We start from the raw sequence: 20340 nt of genomic DNA, 5'->3' as shown, positions 1-20340 counted from the left end.
TATTCTGGAGTTTGATAGTTGAGATAAAGTGGGGACATACCCAAGTCTTCTATTGTTTTAATTTGTTCAGTGTATTGGAAGATGAAATAAAGGATTTTTATTAATTTGTATTTGAAAGGTTTGATTGAGTTTAGTTTTATTAAATAAATATCAATTGTAAATAAATTGATATAGTAGCTTGAGTGAATAATGTTTTAAATAAGTTGAATTAAACATGATGAATTTCAATATTCTCTTATTTTAAAAAATTACTCATTTTCTCACCCATAAAATAGATGATTTTGAGAGGTTCACACTCATGTTGTCTTCTCCTAATACTCTCACTCAATATAGGGTGAATATTAGGACGAGTCAAACAACTAGAGCCACCTAATTCATTATTAATATCGAGAATTGGTATGGAGATTCAAATATTAGTGTAGAAAGTATAAAAAAAAAAAATTAAGAAAGTTGAGTTTCATTTATCTTTCGTCCCAGAAAGAGACTTCAAAGAAGTAGCTCGCTTGAGGGATAACGAATCGTTGAAAGCAGGCTTTCCGTCGTCCGATTAATTCCTGCGGGTTAAATATATTATCCGCAAATACACAAATTCAATAATGACTAAAGAGTGTTATATCAAGAAACACAACAGCAAAATAAATAAATTATAATGCATTTTTTATGTGCATTTTTTTTCTTCTCTTTCTCAAGTTGGTAGCAAAACTGTCAAAATCAAGAATTTACGTAAAATCGTTGGTTAGTTGTAAACTCGTAAAATCTAGATTTACTTAAAATCGTAAAAGTTTATTTTGAAAAAATAATAGTTATATATTATTATTATTTATATATATATATATATAATTAAGTATTTTATACCTAATCAAATTTAAAATTTTATATAATTAAATATAAAATTAATTAAAAATAATAATAAGTAAATAACTCTATAAAAAAAATTATAGTTACCAAAATAATTATATTAATTAATTTATTTTAAAAAATAATAGCTTATACTTTTTAATTTTTTAAGATAAATTTATTTTTTAAACGTAAAATCATAAAATCTTATTATCGTAAATTTAAATTCATATGAATTTACCAATTTAAGAATTTACTTAAAATCAGATTCGTTAACCTCATGTGAAATTGTACCATCGTAAATTTTAAATAGTTAACTCGAGATTTTTACCGTTTTAATTGAAATACTAAGTTAATAAAAAAAAATAGTATTGAAAAATCTCACGACTATATTGAAAGATTCTCACTTGTATTAACTTTATATATATATATATATATATATATATATATATATATATATATATATATTTGTTGAAAGTTAATAAAAAAAAATAGCATTCAAAAATCTCACAACTATATTGAAATATTAACTTTTATATATATATATATATATAAAAAAAAATAGATTGTTGAACATACTAGAGTAAGTTTTGTTCGGTGGTTTCATGAATCCATGTTATGGATACTAACTTTAATGAATTTTGATATAATTTATTAAAATAAATTAATAAACACCAGCGAATATTGTTCTCGTGTATAGAGTGTAATGAAATGAAATATTTTTCTGTCAAATTAAATTGAGGTTAAATCACAACCCATAAAATATAGAGAGAGTAATAGATAACTAACCGAATAGGAATAGCAAATGATAAGATCAAAACTAAGGCCTTGTTTGATGTTTGGGTTATTAGGATAAAATCCAAATTTTATTTCAAAACCTAACTATCCCATTCAAATTAAATCAATCCTTTAATAAATTAAAATACCAAAATTATCCTTTAATTAAATATTTTATTTTATATTATTAAAAAATAATATTAATATATATATATATATATTATATTTATTTTATTACATTATAAAATTTATTTTCATATAATTTAAATTAATAAATGATTTCATTTAAAAAAATTATATTAAATAAAAATAAATTCAAAATATAAATAAAATTCTAACCAACTATATTATCTAATATATTATTTAAAATTTAAATTTATTTTAATAAATATTTATACTAAAAAATAAAGTTAAATATATTTAAATAAAAAACATTAATTAATTTATAAATATATCTCATTTAAATTAAATATTTATAAAGAAATTTATTATTATTATTTTTTTGGTATAAACTAACTTTAAATTATATTTCTAAATAAATACTATAATAGATTTGTTTGATTTTTGATTATTATATTATAAAATTTATTTTATTTAAAATTTTATGTTATTATATTAAATAAAAATAAATACATAATATAAATAAAATTATAATATACTATATTATCTTATATAATATTTAAATTATAATTATAAAATTAGTATTCATTTAAATTTTAATTGATGTATTAATAAAAGTTAATATTAATATATCTATAATTTTTAATATTTATTTTATTATATTATATTTTAAATTTTATTTAAATATAAATTAAATTAATATATTTTTAAAATGCATTGAGAGAGAGAGAGAGGAGAAGAGAGGTAGGGGTATTTTTGTCAATAAAAATTAAAAAACTGATTTTTTCTAATTTCATCCAACAAAGTTATTTGGGATAAAACCCCAATAATCCAAAGGACGGTTTCTCAAAGTGCACTTGAACTAACCTAGTTTGTTTATTCATTCTCAAACTAACTTATTTTACTATTCAAACTCAGTTTTATTTATTTATTTTACATTAAAAATTTATTATATATAAAATTTATATTTTGATATATATTTTAAATTATTATTTATATAAACTAAATAATTTATATTTTAATATATAATTTAAATTTAATTATTTTTTAAAATTTTGATTATTTATATACATTTTAATTATTATTTATATAATGTAATAAATATTAAATAATTCTAATAAATAATTGATAAATACTAATAAATTTAAAATATTTTAACCATAACAATATAATAATTAAATATTTGCGTTTTTAAATTTATCAATTATTTATTAAATATAATAACAAGATTACCATATTTATATTTCTAGGGTTAGAATATTAATTAAAAATGTTATTATATTTGATAAATAATTGATAGATTTAAAAATGTTTTTATGAATATATAATTATTATATTATTATAATTAAAATATTTTAAATTTATTAGTATTTATCAATTATTTATTAGAATGCAAGAAAATATTTATTATACTATATAAATAATAATTAAAATGTAAATATATATATATTAAAATATAAATAATTAAATTTATAAAAAATAATTAAATTTAAATTATATATTAAAATATAAATAATTAAATTTATAAAAATAATAATTTAAAATATATATCAAAATATAAATAATTTAGTTTATATATAATGAATTTTAAATATAAAAAAAAAAAAATTGTATTTGAATAATAAACTAGGTTAGTTTGGGAATAAATAAACAAATTAGGTTAGTTTGGGAAATAAAAGCCAAACAAGTTAAGCTTAGGAAACCAAAAGCCTATCATTAACGAACGGATGTCTTGGTCTAATCTGTCGGCATTAATATTTCTACTTATATTAATTTTTATCTTTTATATATATATATATATAATTTTTTTTTTTGTTGCACATAGTTTTATTTGGTGGTTTGTTGTATGAAATAATATTAGCGCTAATAATATTAGCGGTAATAATATTTCGAGTTAACTTTTAAAAATTTTGAATTTTACAATTTTACGATTTAATATTAGATTAACGAGTCTGATTTTAAATAAACTCTTAAAAAAGTAAGTGCTTACGATTTTAAATTTACGATAATAAGATTTTACGAGTTTATAAATAATTTTGATTTTACGATTCTATACGATTTTACTTTAAAAAAAATAAATTTATATTTAAAAAATAAAAAATAATGTTATTATTTATTTAAATTAATTAATTAATATAATTATAATTTTTTATAGTATTATTTACTTATTATAAAATTTTAATTAATTTTATATTAAAATATATAATTTTTTTTAATTGGTTAATTATAAAATACTTAATTATATATATATATATATATATATATATATATATATATATATAGTTATAACTATTATTTTTTTAAAATTAAACTCTTACGACTTAATGTAAACTCTCGATTTTACGAGTTTATACCTACTAACAATTTTACGTAAATTTTCGATTTTCACAGCCTTGATTATGACTATTAACTTGAATTTCGATATAATTTACCAAAATAAATCAATGAACACGAGCGAATTTTGTTCCCGTAGAGTGTCATTAAATAAATCTTTCCAAATCTAGGTTAAATCACAACAAGAAAAAAAAAGAGTTGGATAACTAACAAAAATAGGCATACCAATAACAAGATCAAACTGGTATGTACAGATGTCTTGATCTAGCCTGTCGGCATTAAGATTTTCACTTGTATTAACTTTTATATATATATATATATATATATATATATATATATATATATATATATATATATATATATATATATATATATGAGCAAATAAATTATTGCACATAATGCTACTATAGATTTGTTTAGTGGTTTTCCATATGAATCAATGGTATGGCTACTAACTTGAATGAATTTCGATGTGTGTACTAAAATAAATTAATGAACACAAGCGAATCTGATTCCCAGTAAAAAAAGGTTGTACAATAATTGATAACTAAATAAAAAAAGACATACCAAATGACAAGATCAAAACTGGAATGCACCGGATGGCTTGGTCTAGCCTCTCGGCATTGAGATTCACTTATGCTAACTTATATATATAAATAAATAGATTGTTGCACATAAAGCTTTGTTTGGTGGCCGTTTATCATAAGAATCCATGTTATGGCTACTAACTTGAATTAATTTCGATATGATTTATCAAAACAAATGAATGAACACGAGCGAATCTTGTTCCCGGTGGAGTGTCATGAAATAAAATATTTTTCTTTCCAATTCGAGGTTAAATCACAATGACAATATCAAAATTAACTGGCTTGAATGGTTGTCTTGGTCTAGCCTGTGAATTTTAAGATTTTCACTTGCATTAACTTATATATATATATATATATATATAAACAAATAAATTGCTGTGCATAATATTGATATATATATATATATTAATGAGTTTTAAATTATTATTTATTATTTTATTATTATATATATATTAATATGTTTTAAAATTTTATAAAAAAATATTTCACTCCTTTACAATTATCATTCATCATTACTTTTCTTTTAAAGACTAGGTTGAGTAATTTATCCAAATTAGATAAATTTAAATCTAACATTATATTGATTAATACAATTTATTTGGTTTAGATATAATTTGAACACTTCAACTAAAACAAATTATTGTTAAATTTAAAATTTTGTATTATATTTTTTTTTATCTACAAAATAAAATTAGAAGATGATGCAAGTCAAATAAGGTCAAAAATTTTGTTTTTAATTTTGATGGTTAATAAGGAAAAATATACATCTTTCTATATTAAAAATAAAGAAGAAAAATATATAAATATATAAATAAATAAAATCGACGGATCAAAAACAATCTAGTAAAAAAAATAAACAAACATATTTTTATTCCCATTTTATTATACAACACTTATGTTTTTTTTCATCATTTCTAATATTTTTGTATTTAACCCATCTTTTTTTTGCTTGTTTTTTCTCTATACAAAAATGATATGAAAGATATCAATATATTAAGGTAAAACAAATTACTTACCCATATAATATATGATAATCAAAGATAAAATTTATTATTTCATTAAAAACTAAAAACATCCCATATTTCAAACAACCAAATCACACACAAACAACACAAACACAAACACACAACAATTAAACACAACCATGCACCTTACAATCTATATGAACTTATGCCCCGGCTGTTGTCTAGTAACAGGAGGATAAACTGCCGGAACACCACCCGGCGGCGGCACAACCGCCTGCGGTTGTGTACTCCCATAAACTCCGGCGACCGGAGCTTGACTTCCGGGAAGAAAAGAAGAATGTTTCTCCTTGGAATGCATTTTTTGTGCAGCATGTTCACCCTTTGATTCATGTAAACTCATCTTAGCCTCTGCCTCCTTCACCTTCCTCCTCTCTTCAGCAATCTCCCTTTCTTCCTTAGTTCTTGCAGTTGCCATTTCCATCTGAATCAATCATTAATTATAAGTTTATTAATAAATAAAACAATTATAAATAGAATAATTAAATACCTTTTCTTGGGTTTTAGCTTTGCCGATGTCAATGTGTTCTTTGGCGGCACTAGCCATGTTAGTCACCTTCTGTTTTGCAGATTGCATCTTTGATTTCTTATCTTTGGATTGAATTTTCTTGTGTTTATTTTCATCTTGGAGAGATGCATGACATCTATATATATAGTTTTTTTTTTTTTTAAATATAGGATAGGATAGACACGTGGTGAACATACAGGAAGATAGACATTCGTCTTATGTGAACAATTGACACGTTAGAACCGACATACATTAATTAAAGCCCATCAAGTTTCAACTATATTCTGGAGTTTGGACATACCCACATCTCATTTTATTTTGTTGAGTGTATTGTAAATTTGTAATAGATAAAATACAATATTTTTTTGGGTTGGATTGGTTTTATTGAGTTTATTTTTATAAAATAAATATCATTTGTAAATAAATTGATATAGTAGTTTAAGTGAATACTGTTTTTAAATAAGTTATTAAAATGATATATTTTAATACTAATGATAAATTTATAATATATTGTGTTTTTATATACTCCATCTCTAACTTATTCCTCTTTTTTCTCTTATTTAACACTGGATTACGATTAGTAATTCAAGGAACTTTGGACCTATTCCCAAATTGGGATACCTAGGCAGCCCATGTGGGCTCGATAAATCGGGGTCAATGTTGTAAGTCATTCTTCTTTGTTGTGGGTGAAGAGTTGGTTTTTCGAACAACTAACCTGACAAGTGGATTCTAGCTCGCCCACAACAAGTAGATGGAGATTGACACTAGACAACAACACCAAAAACCCATACAATGTCCTCAATAAACTAGAACAAATAAATTGTGAGTAACTTGAAATGATATCAAATTTAATTAAGTAATTAATGGATAAGGGTGGTCTTCCCTTTTCTGCATTATTTAATGAAAGTTTTCTTTAAAAGTTATATAAATAATTGTTACATTTATATAGTATTTACTTAATTAACATTAATAGGTGAAGTTATGTGTATAGTTTTCATGTTCAAACTAACTTGTTAATCAGTTTACAATTGAATTGTACTTTCACATGTACAAAAAATATGAACTTCTTTTTACCTTCTGTTTATTGAGCAACTGGACTAACTAACTTTACATATTATACCTAACAAAAAAATCTTAGCATATTATTATACACATTTCAAATTTATTTTATTTTCTAAGAAACTAAAATACATTTACTCAATGTCAAGAGGGTGTTATACCAATTCACGAAACCTGGGTCAAAAAAATAACTGACCCCACTTCAAAACACTCTGTATTTTTGTTTTTGTACCTTAATCCGAATACAAAAATTATTAGAAAACTAAACTTAGTTGAGACAAAAAAAAATTTATTTATGTTTCTATCTATGAATCAGATCCAGAACATAAACATATCAAAAAGCAATGTCAAAAGAAGGATATTGCGAGGTGAAATGCTAAACTTATGTGCCTCCTATGAAATATTCGAGGTTAAATCACAACACGGAAAGAGAAAGCTGTACAGAAAACAGTTTCCGTCTAATTCTTAACTTTCATATAACACAACAGGCATACCAAATGAGTCGATCAAAACTGGCCTGCCCGGATGTCTTGGTCTAGTCTGTCGGCATTAAGAGTTCCTGGAAGCTCTCTGAAATCCTCATTGAAGATGGAATACGCACTGTTGTTGTTCATTTACACAAACATGAGTTTTTCCCATAAAAAAATGAACAAAGTACTGAATTTTAATAAAGGATGAATAAACCCAATAAAAATATCTGAATTTCAAGTACTTAATTTCACAAAATGTGGAACTAAAGTCGGAAAACATATAAAGACTATTTTACCCTTATCATAATGTAATTTGGTTAATTTATGGGGTTAAAGTTGTCGTCTATATGTTCTTACTATGTTACTGAGTTAAGTCATTCGTTAAGCTTAAGCTAGCTTAACAAATCAAGCTAACTTAATTGGAGCACAATATAAACAATTAAGTGATCATATAGAGATCAGTTATCAAATGGACTTAATTCAAATAAGCACTAAATTGTTTAGAATAAGTGATAAGTTGTTTTATCAGACTCGGTAAAAAAAAATACTTTTTCGACTTCAAACATTTTTCTTTACAAGAAAAAATCATACCTCATATCTCCTTGTTGTCGCTTTCCTAGATTTAAGAAAATGATAGCAAAACCAGTGGCGAGAATCTGAAACAGGCAAGGGCATCAGCATGATATAATGATTCACAAATAGAGAAATTTGATAAAGAAACAGGTTAACAACATATGCCATATGTTCCAAAATCATAAAAAAATTATTTGAAGATTTCATATTTCATTCTTACATATAAAGGTCCCAAATCCCAACTATGAGCCACAGGTGCAAGTATGAACCAAGAAATTGTTAAAATCCACATCTTTATGCTGATGGAGAAAACCGCCATCAATATCATATCTGTCAATATTTTAAAACAATCATTATAAACGAAGATACTCTTTGTTCTTTCTCGTGCTTAATTTATCTTACCTGGAATTCTCATTTTGTCATGTAGAAAACCAAAAAGTCTTCGTTTCCATGCACTTGTTAATTGAGGAAGCTGAAATTTCTTTAAAAGCCAAAAAAAACAGATCATTGTGAGTTTACTTTACCATATACTAATGTAACTAAACTTTCTACATATAATCAAGTTAGTTTACCAGGTCATCATCATCTTCATCGTCTTCATCTAATCCATTGGGAGTATTATGATTGACAGGAGGTTTTGGTTTAACCGCAACAAGCAAGGAATCTAGAACGAAACTGATTATAAAGGTCACAAAATGATCGAACACAGTCTATATATAAACACAAAACTATACACAGTAGAATCATGAAAACCTAGAAAACTATTACTAATGAAGATATGAAGAATGAATCAGATACATACCTCCATCATTTAGGAAGATGACTTCATCTACACCATTCTTCTCATCTTGCAAAACTTGCCCTTTCAAGATTAGAGTCAAATTCTCAATAGGCAGATGGCCATTTACAGCAATACGCTTTCTAAGATCATACACCTGGTAAGGGTAATAAATTCGTAGTTATAATCACATCATCACTAAGATCCAGCTCTTCAATCCATTCAAAACAAAAGCCCAAATTGGCCGGTTCAAACTTATTTTCTTCTAATGCCTAATTCTCTATCTGATTATTCTATTTCTTCTATCTGTATTCAATTTGTTTACTGTAACATAAGCAATATAGATTGGTCCCCAAATTAGGTTTTTATAATCCAATAAAACGAAAGAGTCAAACTTTCAAAACTACATCATTTTTCTCATCTTGTAAAACTTTCCCTTTCAAGATTATAGTCAAATTCTCAATAGGCAGATGGCCATTTACAGAAATAAGTTTTCTAAGATCAAACACCTGGTAAGGATAAGAAATTCGTAGTTATAATCACAGCATTACTAAGATCCAGCTATAACTTCTATGTCTAATTCTCTATCTGATTCATCTATTTCTTGCATATGTATTCAATTTGGTTAACGGAACATAAACAATATAGATTGGTCCCAAAATTAGGTTTTTACAATCCAATCAAACAAAAGAAGAGAATACCTTGAGAGAAGAGGGGACATTGAGACGAAAAGGAGGAGAAGCGCCAATTGTTTTGACGGTGATTTCGGTCTGATGATCACCGTTATCATCTCCGGCAGCGTTTATCTCCGCCATCAAGCTCAACGACGGCCGCGGTGAAAACAAATCGCTGAGATCGCTATGGTTTCTAACGCGGGTTTAGATTTTTGCTTTCAGATAGAATTCAATGTATAATATTGGATTTATTTGAAAACTTATACATTTATAAACAGTTTTAACAAAAATAAATTAAGTAATAATACATTTTCATTTAAGATGACATTATTCGCATAAATATTAAATTAAGTTGGTTCTATCTCTCAGCGAGAGACCGCAACGGGACGGTCTTGGAGGGATGACAATGGTCAATAGGGCGGTTCAGGACGGGGAATGTATTTACCATTCTCGTCCCGTTTCTTTTTCGATGATTTTTTAATATTATATATTTTCGTCCCGTTAGGTTTTGTTCGGTTTCGAATATTTCCCACGGGACACCCTTAATAAATATTTTTTTTAAATAGTAAAATTATATAACGGATTTTTGAAATAATATATATTATAATATATTGAAATTTTATATTATTATAAAGAAAATAAACTTATATTCTTGTAAAATATAATAAATAAATAAATATATTAGTGATTTAATATATTTAATTATATTTATAGTGTTCGGACAAGATCGGGGTAGGAGCGGGGATACAAATATCATCCCCGCCCATCCCTGTTTGATTTCGAGGAAAAACCGTCCCAAATGAGACAATTCGAACGATTTTCGCGGAGCGGTTTGAATTTGTCGTACTTATTCTCAACTTTATGAAAATATATATATATTCAGTATTGTTTATATGAATAATATAAGCTGGTTTCTCACTTATATCTTACCATCATAATTCACATAATTGGTAATTAAAATACTTTAACAAAATATATTTCAAGATTTAAATATACAGTATACAAAAGAAAGTTAATTTCTTTTGGAAAATGCTGATTACCTTTGTTGCAAATGAAACTGAGCAGGTGTTCAACTAAGAGTGAGTAATTTGAAGGATGATTTGGAATACATGCATTCTTTCCTGAAAATTGCGGAATCAATACATGAATAAAACATCGGGGTGAAGCAAGTCAAAGACGTGGCTTATGAGACTGAAGACTCTTCCTTGATTCTTTTGAGACATAAGACGTAGCTTATGAGACGGCGGGTTAAAAATATGGGGTCCAACGTCTCCAGCCTCATAAGCCACGTCTCTGACTTGCTTCCCTAACTGTTTTGCTCCCTGATGTTGTAACACTCACTTCTACTTCAAAAATGCAAATGATTCGTCGATGTTCTTTTTGTAATGCAAGTTTTAGAAAAGTCATGTGCAATGTTCTTTAATTATCAATCTAATGCTATCAAGATTGGGAATGGGTGGTGGTGAGTGATACAACAAACATTGTCCTTATCATTGTTGTGTGGTCCTATGGAGATATTATTAATATGGATTCAGATTTTATAATTATGAACTTTATCATGGAAATTAACTTTCTTTTGTATACTTTGTATATTTAAAAATTGAAAGTATGTTTTATTAAAGTATTTTAATTAACAATTATGTGAATTATGAGAATGATAACATATAAGGGAGAAACCAGCTTATATTATTCATATAAATACTATTGAATATATATCTTTTCATAAAGTTAAGAGATATAACCAACTTAATTTAATATTTATGTGAATGAGTGTGAAAATAATAGTTTAATTAATATCAACTTTAACTTAAAGAAAATCATTTATAAACTTATTCTCATTTAGCCTTCATATTTTTATTTTGCAGTTAAACTTTCATTATTAAGATTAAAAATGATAATTTTAATTTATTATTATTTTTTATCTGAATTACTCAGTTATAGAGGATTTTTTCCATTTGAGTTGGTAGTTGATCGGGAATGAGATGATATTTGTGCCACTGTCTCGATTTCACCATAATTATATCCAAAATACTAATGAACACAATCAAATATATAATATCACTAATATATTTATTTATTCTTCATATTTTATAAAAAAAAATAAGTTTATTTATAATATATTATTAAAAAATCATTTATATAATTTTATCAAATTATTTTTATATTTATTTTTAGAGAATAGGGTATATCGAGCTTTTGAAAATTCTCCTAAACTGGACGGGAATTAATTAAAAATAATTCTCCAAAGTAAAATGGTAAAATAATTCAAAATTATTATTTCAATTATTTTTAATCACTGAACAAAAAATTCATTTTCACATAAAAAAAACTAAATTAGGTCTCTAATGAGTTATTGAGTAATGTGAAAAGTTTTATTTATTAATATGTTAATGATTTCTTTATGTCATATACATAATACATGAGAACATTTTTCAAAAATCAATTATTTTTATCAAAATCAATTTATAATAGATTGCATTAATATTATGTTATAGTAAAAATATTTGGTGTCAACTAAATATATTAATTAAAAATAAACTTTTATTTTCATTACTATGTGTTTGTAGTTACATATATATATATGATTAGTTTAATTTATTAATAACCTTCTTTTAAAATGTAAAGCAATAACTTGTAGATAATATGTATTAAAATTATTAAAATAATATAAACAAAATAAATTACTAAAAATTATTAAAATAATATGTATTTTAATTTTAAAATTTTTAATAAATTACAAATAATATATTAAGATAAAAAATAATACACTCTCTTTCACAATTTATTTTCTTATATTTGTATTCAATTTGGTTACTTTAACATAAACAATATAAATCGTCCCAAGTTAGGTTCTTACAATCCAATCAAACAAAAAGAACATAAGTCTGAGATTTTTTTTCCATTCACAATTAAATATATAATATTACTAATATATTTATTTATTCTTTATATTTTATAAATATTTAAATATAAATGTTTTAAGTTTATTTTTTATAATAATATAAATTTTCAATATATATTATTAAAAAATCGTTTATATAATTTTATCAAATTATTTTTCTATTTTTATAGTGAATATAGTATATCGTGGTAGTAGAAATTTTCCGAAACTAACCGAGACCTTGGTTAACAAATCATTCTCCAAAATAGAATGATAAAAATTTGATTCTTTTTTCATAAATTTGTTAGTAAAATTTCATTATATATTTGCTTTAATCAAATGTTATTAAATAATAAAATAAGATTTGATATTAAAACAAAATTATTAAGCTGAATAATATTTCTTAAAATTTGAACAGTATATAAAATAATTAATATTTAAACTTTTATACATGAAGACTAATTTTCAAAATTTTGAGCTATGTCCAAAAATATATTTAAGTTTTTAAAATTTTAAAATATTTACATAAATATTATAAAATAAAATTGTATAATATTTATTTTTTTCCAAATATATTAATTATAACCGTAATTAAGAGCAGATCTACATTAAGGTTGAGGTATACTAAGTACACGTTGAAAAAATTAATTATTTTTTTTATCTTAAAAATGTGACATAATTCCTTAGATTTCTAATTTTTTAAATTTCATTAATAAATTATTTTTATAATCCTCAAAATAGGCCTTCATTTATAAATCCAAAATTATTATTTCAATTTTTTTTAATCACTGAACAATAAGACTTTATTTAAAAAAACAAAATTAGGTCTCTTATGAATTATTGAGTAATGTGAAATTTTTTATTTATTAATATATGTTAATGATTTTTTATGTCATATACATAATACATTAGAACATTTTTCTAAAATCAATTATTTGTATCAAAATCAATTTATCATAGATTGCATTAATAAACTTTTAGTTTCATTACTTTGTGTTTGTAGTAACATATATGATTAGTTTAATTTATTTTTAAAATGTAAAGCAATAACTTGTAGATAATGACAAATATAAAAGAACTATTTTTAAATTAAATAAATATTTTTTATTGAGAGAAACTTTATTTAAATGAAAATAAATGTGACATTAATTTATAATAAACTTAGTCAAAATATGATACAATATTTAACCATTTATTTTTTTATTGTAATAAATTAGCATCCTAACACGGTTTTATAGTCATGTTTTTATTTTTAACTTAAAACTTTTCTGATAAGAATTGAATAAAAAAAATAGTTGAGTTGGAAATAAATAATTCATCAATATATTACTTATTCTTTTTATAAATGATAGAGGTAAGTTTTTAAGAATGGTATTTAATATTTATTAGGTGATTTTGATAGTAATTTATACTCTAGATAATTTAAAAACTATAATTTCTTTATAATTCATGACTAATTTAATAAGTTGTTTTTGAACACCTAAATAATATTTCTTATAAATAATCATCCATATCTCATGAAAAGGTTGTTTAGATAATATCAATAATCATAATTTAATCCGAACTTAATCCAATTCAAAATAGTTAATTTAAATAAGTATTTTAATTTCGAATTAGTTTGAATTTCAGATTAAATGTTCATCCATATTCTTAACTAATAAGGAATATACATCAAACAATTTTCCATTAAATAATATAATGTAGATGTTACTTATAAATGAGTGTAAGGATACAGATGATAATTCGATGTCATAAATAATGTCGAAAATTATGTGTAAACCCATAAATAGACTTAAAATATCATTTTTTAAATCCACTCAAATGTTACCACATTATTTACGATGACAATAAATTATTACTCTCCATCGTTACTCTATTTAAACAAATCCCTTATACTTTTAAAAATGATTTGTGATGTGAAATGGAAAGACATTAACTAATTAGTTACTCATGTTCAAATTATTGAAACAAATATTTGAATTTCTTGTTTTTGACAAGACATTAGAAAGTGTCAAAAGTAATGTTTTTAATAATTGATTCACATTATCATCCTCCCTTGTTTACTTTCCCTCGTTATTAATACGATAAAGATAATGAAAAAAACTAATCTAGACGTATATATTTGTACAACTAGCTCAGTTAGACGTATGCAGGGGCGGTCCTAGAGTAAGTCCGGTAAGCCTCCGAGCTAAGGCAACCCACTCCCAGGACAGCCCATTTATTAAAATAAAGAAGACATTTCTAATATTTTTTAAACTTGAATAGACCTAGACTAGTGGTTTATGAGGTAAATAAAAGATTTTTATCTAGTCAGGAGTTCTAACCTCACCAAAACTTTTATTTTATCATCTTTTGTAACTGTCAAAATTGACGTTTCAAAATTCGAGGTCGGCACTAGACGTATGTACTAATAAAAGTTCATTTAAACGTACGTACTATTAAAAATTGGCTCATCTAGCATTTGTTTACTAACACTGTTAATTTTTTTTTCAGTTTAATATTTTTTTCTTCTTTCTTAATTCTTATGTCATATTTTAAAATTCTTTATTTTTTGGGGTGAAAACAACTTAGTGTCATTTCATTAAAAAAAACTCAAAAAATAGAAAAAAATACAAAAGTTTAAGATCAGATCTAGACAATTTCTAGATTTGACAATGAAACAATAATTGAATTACAGACAACAATAACAAACAATTAGCGCCTACAACGTTTTTACTTTTATTCTACTTGTGACATTCTCAAACGAAATATCTCATATCTGACAGAGCTTTCTATTCTCTTCATTTCTTTCGATTCCTCTTCAGGATTGAATGAGTGCATTTCCATCTGAAGTTATATCTCTCCAAATATCTTCAGCGGTTCTACTTCTTTCACTGTGAGTTCTTAAATTTATTTCTTTCCAGATATTGTAGATTATTGCTCAAAAGTAGCATTTCAACATACTTACATAGAAGGATATTCCTTTTGCTTTATTCTTCATCCACTCTTGGATTTCTTCTCATATTCCTGGAAAGTTAATGATGTTCATGTTTGCAGCATACATCCTCCAGATTTGTATTACAAAAGAGCATTCCCCAAATAAATGGTTTATGCTTTCCTCAACTCCCGAACATAGGACACAGTTGATATCAGGAATGTTTATATATTTTCGAATTCTGTCTTTTGTTGTCAATCTTTTCTTGTATATCAGCTAGAGAATAAATTGGTGACGAGGAATAATCTTTGGAGACCATACCACATTATGTGAATCTACCTCTTGTCCTCTTGTTCTAACCATTTCTCATGCCTTTCCTGTAATAATCTTTTCATTGTTTTCTGTTTTCCAGCATATTTCATCATTATTTTCATTGAGTTGTTTCTGCCTCATTAGGTTTATGATTCTATCATCTTCTAGAATACGTCTCAAAAGTGAATCACATTTACCTTCATAGACGTCTTTAAATGAGTATTTGATGTATTCTCATCTAACTCTGTTTTCTTGCATTTCTTCTTTGAATTTGGTCCAAATTTGTTAAAAATTTTTATTTTAAGAAACTAATATTTGAATATTATAATATATAAAGTAGTTCAATGTCTACTGTAATATTTATTTTTATTAAAAAATTCTAAATTCTAAATCAAAAAATAAAACAGAAAAATTATTAATTTTATTTTTATTTATATTAAAAAAAATAAAAAAATAAACTTCCACACAAACATTTTAGTAGAACAAAATTCACAAATAAATATAAATAAAATTTTTATTACAATTTATTTGTGAATTTTATTCTCCTTTAATATTTTGTAGAGGTTTTTTTTTTAATATAAACAAAAATAAAATTAATAGTCTTTATATTTAATCTTTAATTTAAATTTTAAATTTTTTAATAGAAATAAATATTATAGTAAACATTGAATTATTTTATATATTATCTCTAAAAAGAAATCATTTTAAAATAATCTAGATTTATATAGAAAGAATAAAAAAAATTTAAAATAAAAAAAAAATAAAAATAAAATAATCAAATATCAAATACTAATATAAAATATAATAATAGAAAAAAAATAGATAAAAAGGAGATAAATGGTTTAATTAATTAATAAAAAAATTAAAGAGAAAAAATAAATATTTAATTAATAAATATTAAATAAAAATAAATATTTAACATTGTTGTAAAAAATTAATGAACATTTTATTAGTACAATTTTATTAGTACAATTTTATTAGTACATACGTTCTAATTTAAGCTAGTTTTACTTATAACCATAATTCCCAAAAAGGTGTCTGCAATAATGCAATTAACACTATTAAACATCATAAGTCATGGCAATTCCAGGAGGAGGAAGAAAACTCCTTGTCTCCATCACCTGAATTGAGGTTGTACTCAGCTCGTTAAGGTTTTTATGTTTTCTTATTGATCGAAGAACTGCCCACATGAAAGGCCATCGACCCAAATAGACTGTCAAAATTCAAAACCAACAAACTAGTTAACAACTTTCATAGAAAAAGTTTTAGAAAATAACTTCAATTATGGAAACTTACATTGAGAATCCAGTGGAAGGAGCCTTGAACTAAGAACGATCAATTCCACACCATTCATCTTGCTTCTCATTACATAATCTTTTGCCTCCAACTGTTGCAATATCTGGTTGTATCTGATACATCTAAAATTCAGAAGAAAAACAAAATTAATATGACCTCCTTTTGATTATCTCTAACAACCAGAAAGTTAATCAAGAACAGACCCAAGATTATGACCGCAGAAGAAATACAATGAAATGTCATCTTTGGTGGGCGACATCCCCAAATTGGATCTAGGAACCATTGTAAGTTCTACTTCTTCTGGCATTTTTATTGAGAACTTGTAGATTCTTTTCTTTACTGTTGTTGGAAGATGAGCCTTCAAGTCACAATGAAGATCCATAAATTTTTCATCAAGAATCTTGAACCTTCCTCTAAGACAATAAATGATAAAAAAAAATATATCAGAAGAACAAGCATCATATAAGATGAAAAAAATCATTCATATTATGCTAATTCTAGACAACAAGGGATTGAATAATTAAGATCACAATTGTTTTGAGATCATTAATATGGAAAGAGTTGATCTAATATATATCATCTAGAATAGTTTTGTGGTGGATTTAGGAAGTGCACTTAAAGATGCTCTAGTATTGTTATTAACTTCAGAACAAACTGAACAATAACAAGAGTCTATAGAATCAATGGAAGGCAAAAAGATATCTCCTAATATTGCATTTGTTGATGATGATGATGATGATGATAATGATGATCAAAGTCCTTTAGATTCTACCTATTCATCATCCTGGACTTTTCATGTAAGTGTTCAAAATAATTTGAATGATTATTGATTGGACAGTAGTTTTGTTGATGATTTGAAGGATTATTTGAAAATGGTATTTTCAGGGTAGTAGTAAGAAACTGATATCAGCCATGACAGGTAGCAGAACGAAACGAGGTAAAAAAGTTGGGAAGCTTAGGGTTTCATGGACACCTGATGTGTATGATCCGCCAGTTCCATCACAATCACACTCGGTTGGGAGCAGCAGCCATAACCAACACTCATCATCAAGGTACAAGAAGAATGACAAGAACAAGGCTAAACCTCAGAAGAACAGTAGGAAATCAAAGAGATGATGATTTTGGGTAGTTCGTTTGGTTTGGTTGTCGTTTCACACTCACCGTAGGTCTTTTTACTTGTTTGAATAATAAAGTTAGTGCTAGTTATCGTTTTGGATGATATGCTTGTTCTTCTGTTTTTGATTTAGAGATTCGATAACTAACTGTTTGTTTGTACAGAGGTTGTGTTAGTGTTAATGTTAAAGCTTGTACTTCCTAATATATATCATCTAATACATGTAATTATCAATTATAACAGGTGCTTGAACAAACATATTATGCATTGAACTTTCTACTTGAGTTTAGGAACTATATATAATAGAGAACAAACTGATAGATACTGTGTATTGTAAAACTCACTTCCAAGAAGAACATTTAGAAGGTCCCAAAGGAAACTCGTCTCGAATTCGGTCAATTCCCCTTCCAACCAAATGATCTGCATAATAAGAAAAAATACCCTGAATTTGTACCAATATAATACATAAACTTATTGAGCCTAGAGAATGGGATACTGTTATGAGATTATAATATGTTATAATATAATATTAATAAAGTATAAGTGATTGATGATGGAGTATTAGTTTAATCCAAATAAACCACATCAAACAAACCATTACTTTCTAGCATTTTAAATATGAAATAATACAGATATTTTGACCAAATTATTTTCAAATAAACTACACAGGACAGAAACAGACACCACCCACCTTGAGTCTTTCTTTGACAGTAATCACATTGCCATTCTTTTGGTACTTTCATTATTACTTTCTCCATGCAATACCTATAATAAATGCAAGAACAATGATTTTGTAATGTATAACCAAGTTATGTTATGTATAATCAAAGAGATAAACGATTAGAAATTTTCATTCAAGTCTACTATTTTATCTTACATATGTTCATAAGCACCACAGGAATAACAGGGAACTAGGCATTGCTTATAGCCTTCAACCCCACACATTTGACATACATAATCCTGCAAATCAGAAATAAAACATAAGCAATTTGGTTATTTCTTCAATCTGTATTCAATTTAGTTACTGAAACCTAAGCAATATAGATTGGTACCCAAACTTTCAAAACTACACCATTCTTCTCATCTTGCAAAACTTTTCCTTTCAAGATTCGAGTCAAATTTTTTTTTTTTTGATAAATGTCAACTTTTATTGAAAAAAATACAAAAAAAATAACATAAGATTAGAGTCAAATTCTCAAATATGCAGATGGGCATTTAGATCAATACGCATTCAAAGATCATACACCTGGTAAGGATAAGAAATTCGTAGTTATAATCACATCATCACAGAGATCTAGCTCTTCAATCCATTCAAAACAAACTTCTATGTCTAATCCATTCATCTATTTCTTCGATCTGTATTCAATTTGGTTACTGTAACATAAGAAATATAGATTGGTCCCCAAATTAGGTTTTTACAATTCAATCAAACAAAAGAAAAGAATACCTTGAGAGAAGAGGGGACTATGAGGCGAAAAGGAGGAGCAGCACCAATTGTTTTGACGGTGATTTCGGTCTGATGATCATCGTTACCATCTCTGACAGTGTTTATCTCCCTCATCAAGCTCAACGACGGTCGCTTATCGCGGGTCTGGATTTACGTTTTCTCAGATCATGCGTTTAATGAATTTATTTGAAAACTAATACATGTCAGGAATTTAAGATTTGGAAGAAGTGTGACTATATCACTGTTACTTTTTTTTAATGACTAATATTACTTTTTTTATGACTGATATTGGAATATTATAATGTATAGTTCTAAATTCTAAATCAAAATATAAAATATAAAATTATTAATTTCATTTTTATTAATATTAAAAAATTTGACAAAAACATTCTAATAGAAAAAGAATAAAATTCAAAAATAAATATAAACAAAATTTCTATTATAATTTGTTTATAAATTTTGTTATACAATATAATATTCAAATGTTAAATACTAATATAAAAATGAAAAAAGAATAAATAAATAAAAAGAAATAAATCATCTAAGTAATTAATAAAAAAAATATATTTCAGTAATAAATATGAAATTTAAAAATATATTTAATATTTATAATAATGAACCAATTTTAATATTAATA

General features: G+C 24.9%; 3 protein-coding genes across 4 annotated transcripts; all 3 read right to left on the bottom strand.

The window, feature by feature from the left end:
* Positions 1–5813: 5813 nt before the first annotated feature.
* LOC124928245 (late embryogenesis abundant protein 18-like) lies at positions 5814–6269 on the bottom strand. Its single transcript, XM_047468779.1, has 2 exons — positions 6168–6269; positions 5814–6101 (listed from the first exon to the last, which is right to left on the bottom strand). Exons 1-2 carry the CDS (start codon positions 6252–6254, stop codon positions 5814–5816), a joined length of 375 nt encoding a protein of 124 aa, XP_047324735.1. The 5' UTR covers positions 6255–6269.
* A 1247-nt stretch (positions 6270–7516) lies between these two features.
* Positions 7517–11065, bottom strand: LOC124926728. Of its 2 annotated transcripts, none has more exons than XM_047467011.1 (8): positions 10780–11065; positions 9767–9923; positions 9090–9222; positions 8860–8951; positions 8690–8768; positions 8508–8617; positions 8306–8370; positions 7517–7844 (listed from the first exon to the last, which is right to left on the bottom strand). In XM_047467011.1, the coding sequence occupies exons 2-8, from the start codon at positions 9878–9880 to the stop codon at positions 7751–7753; spliced, it is 687 nt and encodes a 228-aa protein (XP_047322967.1). In that variant the 5' UTR covers positions 9881–9923; positions 10780–11065; the 3' UTR covers positions 7517–7750. The 2 variants fall into 2 exon arrangements, with proteins under 2 accessions (XP_047322967.1, XP_047322966.1); XM_047467010.1 differs by having other exon boundaries at positions 9767–9932; positions 10780–11063.
* A 5791-nt stretch (positions 11066–16856) lies between these two features.
* Positions 16857–19862, bottom strand: LOC124927839. Its single transcript, XM_047468323.1, has 7 exons — positions 19704–19862; positions 19134–19216; positions 18948–19021; positions 18601–18676; positions 17346–17555; positions 17143–17264; positions 16857–17059 (listed from the first exon to the last, which is right to left on the bottom strand). Exons 1-7 carry the CDS (start codon positions 19815–19817, stop codon positions 16908–16910), a joined length of 831 nt encoding a protein of 276 aa, XP_047324279.1. The 5' UTR covers positions 19818–19862; the 3' UTR covers positions 16857–16907.
* Positions 19863–20340: the final 478 nt, after the last annotated feature.

This window comes from Impatiens glandulifera, chromosome 2 (genome assembly GCF_907164915.1).
Source record: "Impatiens glandulifera chromosome 2, dImpGla2.1, whole genome shotgun sequence".
Taxonomy (NCBI): domain Eukaryota; kingdom Viridiplantae; phylum Streptophyta; class Magnoliopsida; order Ericales; family Balsaminaceae; genus Impatiens; species Impatiens glandulifera.
The sequence above is the reverse complement of the archived record's forward strand: the minus strand, read 5'-3'. Positions and strand labels throughout refer to the sequence as shown.